The sequence below is a fragment of the Cydia strobilella genome, chromosome 10 (genome assembly GCF_947568885.1).
Source record: "Cydia strobilella chromosome 10, ilCydStro3.1, whole genome shotgun sequence".
NCBI classification, from domain to species: domain Eukaryota; kingdom Metazoa; phylum Arthropoda; class Insecta; order Lepidoptera; family Tortricidae; genus Cydia; species Cydia strobilella.
In genome coordinates, this window is record NC_086050.1 from 4,622,329 (window position 1) to 4,631,206 (window position 8,878).

Below are 8,878 nucleotides of genomic sequence, written 5' to 3' on the forward strand. Positions count from 1 at the left end.
ATTTTTTCTGAATTTTCCAATAATATTTGACATCATTCCGATTTTCGTCGCACTTGATATTTTACAGGCAATCTTGTATTAGGCACATTATAAACCTGTTTGGACAATTCTGAACATTATGAAGTCATACAACGCGTCGCAAACGCCAATTACAATACTTAAACTAAACAGAATGTACGTCTGAACTGTAACCAGCTTTAACTGGATTTCAGACTTCTGAATGCCGTAATATGATATTATGAATGACAAAGCGTCTAGACACGACGTGTTTTTATACTACTTGAAGACGGACGCAGAATTCCAAGTAGGTAACAAAGATTCGGTTTTTATTATTTTGATCTTGATCAGGATTTAGGCACTTCATTTTTAGGGTTCCGTACCCAAAGGGTAAAAACGGGACCCTATTACTAAGACTCCGCTGTCCGGCTGTCTGTCTGTCCATTTGTCCGTCTGTCTGTCACCAGGTTGTATCTCATGAACCGTGATAGCTATAGCTATAGACAGTTGAAATTTTCACAGACGATGTATTTCTGTTGCCGCTATAACAACAAATACTAAAAAGTACGGAACCCTCGGTGCGCGAGTCCGACTCGCACTTGGCCGGTTTTTATAAGCTGACTTAAGAGGAAAGGGGACGAAGTCACGTGATCGATTCTCCATACAAACGTAATAGTTCCAATTTTTTTCTCTGGATAATTCCTAAAGTACCTAACATTATAGAAAAGAAAATACGGAATTTTTTTTCGCTCCTAACTCTTGTAATAATCGAAAACTCGAATACAATCAAACGTAAAGGAATAGCTATGGTTAATATACAATAAATTATGTAAAAACATTTTTCATGATGTCAATATCTAGAGGGGACTAAGTTTTTATCGAGAAACGGTCGTCTACTATCCTCAATATTTAGGATAATACAGATGGCAAAAAATCCACGCAGCCAAAGCGGTTGTAATATAATAAAAACTGTAAATCTAAAAAGATACTAAAAACAGTTTTTAAACAATCGAACTTAAACTATCGTGAGACATATTTCAAAATATTTAGATCAGTACGGTTTTTACTCACTATTATTTAAGATACACCAAACAACAAAAAACACAACAACCAATGTTGTAAATCTTCATTTACAAGCCAAAAGCGACTAAAAATAATAGTGAGTAAAAACCGTACTGATATAAGTTTTTAAACAGGTCGTCAAAATTTACAAATTTGCCTTTTCAACATAGCTTTGCCAACCGCGTCAAATTTCAGTAGGAGAGCGGTGGCCTTTATCACTTTAAGTTGCAAAATTCAAAATGAAACGTACAGGTAGATGGCAAAAATAAAAGGAAAAAAAATGTGATACCTTTGATGTACTGATTATATACACTGATAAATAATGAGAAAACGTGATAAATAAAGAACATCAAAGATGGCGACGCGATGTTCCTTCTCCATTAGCTGATTGGGCCGCGTTGAAACAACCATTTGTATTTCATGCCGTTATCGGCACATCGAATGTCCCTTTCTGTAAAATATTGCCGGTCAGATAGAAGTAAATAATGGTCATTATTTTTAATGTTTCGTTGGCCTTACATTAGGTATATATTCTAATTTAATAAATTGCGTTACCTATATTAAGCCACCAACATAATATATTTAAAGGTTTTATGGCTAAAACAATTACAACGATATATACATAATGTATACAGGTTGACCAGCCATTGGACAAACCCTGAAATCCCACGTAGAGTTACTTCTCAGGAATGCTCTAACATTATTTTTTTGTTAATTTAGAACAAAAGATAAAAAAAAAAATTTTCAAGCAAAAATTAATTCCAATGATCGACAACAAAAAGAAACATACTGTATTAATCATTGGCAGTGTTTTTGACAACTTGCTCGAAAATGTGCGGCAATGATGACATTTGTCAAAAGTCAGAATCTTATGAATGTATTAAATAAAAAAGATAATCAATAAGGTCGAAGAATGTTTCATACTATTTATTACCTCAAGAGCTATAAACACATACAGGCTGCTCCAAAGTAAAACATCGTTATTTGTTCATTTCTTCGTAACCGCTACACTTGGTATACTGACCAAAATACTTTAATGCATATGTATAGGTACATTTCGGCTTTGTCCAATGGCTAAGGACACCTTGTATAATATTTCCATATTACATAATATTTCCATGTGTAGAACGTATATAAGAGTAAGTTTACTTATTATAAAAATTAAAATTCATTCACTTGAAAAGTTGTAGGAAATAGATGTAGGTATACGAAGTTTGATTTGTTTTTTGTCACAAAATAGTTATTTGTTATACAAGGGTGCAAAGTTGTATTTTACCCGCGAGTGTTTTAACACACGAAAAGTAAAATACATTTGCACCCGTGTGTAACACAAAACTTTTCCCCTCACTATAGCGAGGAAAGTGCAACATCCACAGGCGTTAGATCATCTTCATCAACTGGAATCACTCATTTTTTTACGATATTATAACAAAAAACTGGAAATTCTGTACGTGAGAAGTCATTAAGTAAAATTTTTGTTGACAATGTTGACATTTCTGACGTATGAAATGTCAATGATGCGTTTTGAAATTGCATCGACTTAACTTGTGCGTTCAGAATTATATTTAACAAAATTATTAAAAAACAAACGTTTATTATGGAATTTTAAGGTTTATGACTTAAAATCATTAAATAAGGCTAAATCTGGTATTTTTTATTAGATTCTCAAACCATTTATTTAATGATAATTAATATCGAACGAACCATTATTATGAGAGTTTTACGTTTTGTTATCTGTCAAGCTACTTAAACACGCTCCATCCAAGGTCAAATTACTTTCCCCACTAGTGGATAAAATGCGTTTTTCCCCGCTTGTTTTAAAGGATAAAAGACGGCTTTCCGAGCTAGTGAGGGAAAAAATCCTTTACCCATGTTGCAGACCCTAGTTCAATTTTTTTCCACTTAACCTAACAACAATATTAATTCGAAAACATTTTATCAATTGAGGATATCCATAACTTCCTTCATTTACAATCTAGTTACAAAGATTATACGAGCAACTAGTTCTATGATTTCTATCGGAACGCACGTATTTTATATCATAATTTTATTTTGTGTTGTTAGAAGTGTGTTAAGTTCTGAATATAAAAACACGACATTAGATCCTGCTTCGCGGCAGTTGTATAATTTCAAATTGCAACATAAGGTACGTAAACTTGTGATTTGATGACTACATTTAGCGTGTCACCAATACAAGCGATCTATTACGTGCATGTTTACAACTTTTACAAGCGGGTTTTGCGTGACAATGTATGAAGAAAAAGTGTATAAATTCAGCGACAGCATGTTTGATTGATGCATTCATGTAACTGAAGTGACCAATGCTTAAATGGAACGCGATTTGTGACGCACCTAAACTGTCGTAATTAAACAAGCAGAGGTAGAGTGGTGGCCTATTTATGGTCACGAAAGCAATTTGTGCTCAGACAAGGTAATTACATAAAAAATATATTATTTTCATTCCAGGACCCTATCGGTATACTGACCGACAGCAGAGGCATACCAGTCGAACTGCGAGACACCAACACCATCAACTCAGACCTTCTCTCTAATAGATTTTACCTTGACAGCATCGTTCACTTTAACAGGGAGCGAATACCAGAACGAGTAGTCCATGCAAAGGGCGCTGGTGCTTTCGGCTACTTTGAAGTTACCCACAATGTCTCTAAATATACTAAAGCAGATGTATTCAACGTAGTGATGGGCAGCGGTAACATTCCCGTTACCAGTAAGTTTCCATTTGGGAATGTTACCAGTAAGTTACCAATGTTACCAGTAACATTCCCAAAAGGCGGTAACATACGAAATTGATGATAGTGATGATTTATATGAGATAAAATAAGGTCAAAAAGTTATTTTCCTAGCAAAACAAGTTATGTAGGTACAGTCAAGTATAAAAATATGGGTGTAGACAACTTACTCAAAAATATGTCCCATACCTAGTTCTTAATTCGCTGGCATAAGAGCTATGGGACATTCGTTTGAATTGATATTTGCAGTTAGATGGATTTTATAATCATAAAATTGTTGATGCATGTATGTAAATTCTATGTTGACGTGTAAAAGTTCCCTTGTAGCCTATTTGCTGAATAAATGTTGAAGTTGAAGAAGTTTAAGATGATTTGTGCATTTGTGCACCCATATTTTTACACTTGACTGTACAATATATATCTTTCTCTTTCGCGCTTGACATATGTTTTCTCTTTCACTCAATCCGTTTCTTATCTCAATTGCTACCTGGAACCTTACTCAGGGAGTCAGTCTTATCTAAAACACGGGTTAGAGTGAACGTATTATTTGTGATAACTAGTGGAGTACATGCAAGATTGGGTATGTTACAATGAAGCCCAAAAGTCATGTGTATAATCATTTTACCGAAAGTACTATAAACAATAAAAAAAGTTTTACTTGCAACTTCTGCAGTACTGTGTACAACTTTCGAAATGCAACGAAATTTGCATGTCATATACTGAAATGTAAAAGTAGCCCCCAAGATGTAAAGGAGAGTTTTAGACAATATGACAAAAAAGCATCAACATTATGTGACACTCAAGTATTAAGTGACAGTGACCATGCCTCTACATCTCAAGATACAAGAGATATAAGACCAGCATTGATGGATAAAGACGAGCAGGTAAAAATATTTTTCATAAGTTATATATCAATGATTTGGCTAGAAAACATACTAGTCTCTCATACTTACTAATTGCATTCTATGTCTATTATTTACATTTTATTTTATATTTTTATAAACAAAATAAGTCAAAGGCCATGTACAAATAAATACCATAATACCACGTCTCTTTCACCGTTATGAAGCGGTCATTGTTTAAAGGCGTGGTGATTCTTTTTAAATATGACTAGCTAAAACAATGGCCGTGACAACGTGGTATTTATTTATTGAGAGTATAACCACCAGTACTCTAAATGTACTGGACGTTTATTATATTTTTAACACTTATTGTTTCAGATGAATATACATAAAGCTGTTGCAAGAGCAATGTATGTAACTGGCACACCTTTCTCTCATTTCGAGCAACCGCTATGGAAAGAAGCATTTCATTTGACGAACCCTTCATACGGTCTGCCTCCGAGAAAGAGATTGGCTACATCCCTATTAGATGAAGAATATTCAGAAGTTCAGAGTGACATAGTGAGCAAAATCAATCAAGCCAGTGTTATTCACTTGGCGATTGATGGATGGTCTAATCTAAGAAAAGAATCTATTTTAAATGTGATCCTGTATGCTCCGAAACCATACTTTTACAAATTTATAGAAACAAAGGAACAAAGACATACAGCCGAATATTTATGTGAAGAAGTCACAAACATAATCGAAGAGTTTCACCCGTCAAAGTTTTCAAACATGGTCAGATTTGGGAAGCTCTTGCACAACAAATATGAACAAACTCTATGGACAGGATGTTTGGCTCATACCCTACATTTATTTGTTGGAGACTTATTAAAAATCATGAAAATACGTCGGATTTTTGCATTTACAGTAAGAGTTATAAAAACAGTTACACGATCTCATATTCTTGGAGCAGAATTCCGAAGACTCGCGGAAGAAAAATGTATCAATACATCTCTTCAGTTACCAGTTAAAACAAGATGGGGCAGTTATTTAGCTTGCCTTCAAAGCTTTATTAAATCAAAAATTGTTTTACAAAACATGACAATAAATGCATCCACAACATCTTTAAGACCATACAAAAATAAAATATTAAACGAAGACACATGGACAGAGCTTCGCACCCTTGAATGGTTTTTAGACCGCATAGTGCAATGGATATTCATTCTAGAAGGGGACTATTTCGCAGTACATTTAGTTTACAAAGCATTTAAAGAATTAGATGCATTGCTAAACAATTACCAAACGACAAATCTGCTTGAAAATAATTTAACAGATTTAAAAGCGAAATTTGAAGAGAGAAAGGCAAATGCTCTGAAACCTATCCATTTTGCAGCGACAATACTGGACCCGAAGAATCAAGGAGGACAATTAACAGATCAAGAAAACGTTGATGGATGCGAAATCATATTTAATTTTGGGAATGAATCAACAGATATTTTAATGGAATTATCTGACTACAAGACTCACAAAAACATCTGGGCAAAGGATTTCGTATGGAAAATGGCAGCGACTACAGAGCCAGTCACATGGTGGGAAACATTATTCTCCCATACAGCTTTAGGTAAAATTGCTGTTAAAATACTAACCATGCCTGCCACTTCAGCAGCAGTAGAGCGATCCTTCTCTACATTTTCCAACATCCATACGAAACGAAGGAATCGGTTGAAGACAAACAGAGCGGGAAAATTGACATATATATCCCATAACTGGAAGTTGTCTCACCAATCAGCATCACAAAAACCTATAGACCGAAGTACTACGACCAGTGAGGATATTTCAGATGCTGATGATACTTCCGAATCTGAAGATGATTTTTCAGACGTTGAAGATGTGGAAGATTTAGATTCAAGTACATCTAATAACGTTTTGTCTGCAGATTCAACATAAATTAATTTATCATTTTAATATGAATGTAAAATATTTTTACTGATGTAAATTATAGTAAATAACCTGATGTGTAACTTTATAGTTGTTGATTTGTGTACCTTATTTTAATATAAAAGTAAAATATTTTTATTGATGTAAATTATAGTAAATAACCTATTTTGTAACTTGTTGATTTGTGTACCTGATTATCTGTATTATTATAAAGAAGGCAACTACCTAACATATACGAAATACTTTTATTTTTATATAAAAAATGTCTGAAGCCTATTTTATCTTAAACATTTATTTTATATAAAACTGATCATTATTTATTATACAAAATGTTGATTGTTAAAATTTCATAATTAAACTGATTTACACAAATATTTTCTTTTATTTACACAGTCAATCATTATTTCCAGATAGTAATGTTCCCAGTAACTTTGGAAAAATACCAGGTAATATTGGGAATGTTACCGGTAACATTGGGAATTTACTCTCTCAGAGATTCCTTGACTGTTTTATGACTGTAAATAGTAGCATTATTACTTACTTAAGTATTTAACACGAAAAAAGCATATGCAATTCTAATAATTTTTTCAAAGTTACTCAATGTTACCGATCTGGGTAATGTTACTGGTAGCATTACCGGGAATATTCCCACTTTTGAGTAAGTTACTGGTAACGACCCATCACTAATTCAACGAGATTGGAAAGAAGACTCCACTTGTCGCGAGATTTTCTTCCCTAATTCAAAATCTCGGAGGCTCAGACCTCGCCAGAGAAACGAGGGGTTTCGCTGTAAAAATGTACACTAAAGAAGGAAATTTAGATCTGCTAGGAGCGAATATTCCAGTGTTCTTTTTCAGAGATGCTCTCCTATTTCCCTCTTTTGTCCATAGTTTTAAGAGAAACCCTCGAACAAATCTTATTGACAACAATATGCGCTGGGATTTCCTTTCGCTCAGGCCTGAATCGATACATGCCTTTTTGTGGCTTCTGTCTGATTACGGAATACCAAACGGATACCGACATATGAACGGCTACCCGACACATACTTACGTTCTCAATAACAAGCACGGCGAGAATTATTATGTTAGATTTAACTTCAGCACAGAACAAGGGATTGAACATTTGTCCAGTGAAGATGCTAAAGAAATACAAGGGCGTGATCTTGACTATTTCAGAAGAGATCTTTACAATTCCATTGAAAATAAGAAGTATCCAGCGTGGAAATTACAAATGAATGTAATGACAAGGGACGATATAAAACAAGCCAGTTTTAATCCGTTCGACGTCACACGACAATGGCCAAAATGGAGCTATCACACAGTTCCTATAGGTCGGATGGTGTTGAATAAGAACCCAGACAACTTCTTCAAATCAATAGAGCAGGTGGCATTCGATCCTTTCAGTACAGTCCCTGGAATACCTGGGCCTCAAGACCAACTGTTCAAAGGCCGCCACTTATTTTATCGCGACACAGCCAACTATAGATTAGGGATAAACCACGATAAAATAGACGTGAACTGTCCTAAGTATGCTAAAACATATGTAAGAGATGGTGTAGCACCGGTTAATGAGAATATGGGTGATGCTCCAAACTATTTTCCTAATTCTTACAACGGTCCAATGCCCTTCATTGACCAAGATAGATCAATCGAAAGGTTACTTGAGTACGAGAGCAGTGCTGCTGATTTTCAACCAGCTGCTAATTTCTACAATCACTACGTGGCAGAGGAAGGACATAGGAAACGCTTAGCGAAGAATGCAGCGGAGACACTCGCCACAGTGACTCCTCCGGTACTTAAACGAGTATTGAAGCTGTTAACGCTAATCGATAATGACTTAGGAAAACGAGTGACTATAGCTTTGCCTGAAGCGAGAGCTGAGAATGCAAAACACAGGTAAAGAAATATAACTTCTCCAGAGAATTTCAGTTCATCGATATGTTTAGTTCCTATATTTTTAATTCAGGAGCCATGATTACTTATTTGACATATATTTATTTTGATAAAATTTGAGTAAGTAACTTAATTTATATTTAATAATTATTTAAATATAGGTAATTATACATAATAATCTCTATCTATAATAATGTTTAGATTAAAACAGAAATTCCTCTATAATATAAGTCAATGGGATAATTAGCATTTTTGCTAAATGAAGTTCAGTTCTTTATGCAAATATGACGGATGAGTGATCATTGAGTTAGTGAAGTAAGCGAGTGCTCATCAGCATAATGTATTTTAATTTCCATGTACTTACAATTGAATAGTTTCATAATCGTAAGTCGGCAGTTTGCGTCAGTCAAGAATT

General features: G+C 34.3%; 1 protein-coding gene across 1 annotated transcript; it reads left to right on the forward strand.

Moving 5' to 3' along the window:
* The first annotated feature begins 238 nt into the window (after positions 1-238).
* LOC134744885 (catalase-like) lies at positions 239-8,471 on the forward strand. Its single transcript, XM_063678831.1, has 3 exons — positions 239-304; positions 3,526-3,756; positions 7,268-8,471. Exons 1-3 carry the CDS (start codon positions 239-241, stop codon positions 8,468-8,470), a joined length of 1,500 nt encoding a protein of 499 aa, XP_063534901.1. The 3' UTR covers position 8,471.
* Positions 8,472-8,878: the final 407 nt, after the last annotated feature.

Bases quoted from the DNA above. Each gene is read 5' to 3' on its own strand.
- LOC134744885 (XM_063678831.1), top strand. From the start codon at position 239: ATGAATGACAAAGCGTCTAGACACGACGTGTTTTTATACTACTTGAAG. The intron at 305-3,525 runs GTAGGTAACAAA...TTTTCATTCCAG, and splicing joins AGACGGACGCAGAATTCCAA to GACCCTATCGGTATACTGAC. The intron at 3,757-7,267 runs GTGATGGGCAGC...TAATTCAACGAG, and splicing joins AAGCAGATGTATTCAACGTA to ATTGGAAAGAAGACTCCACT.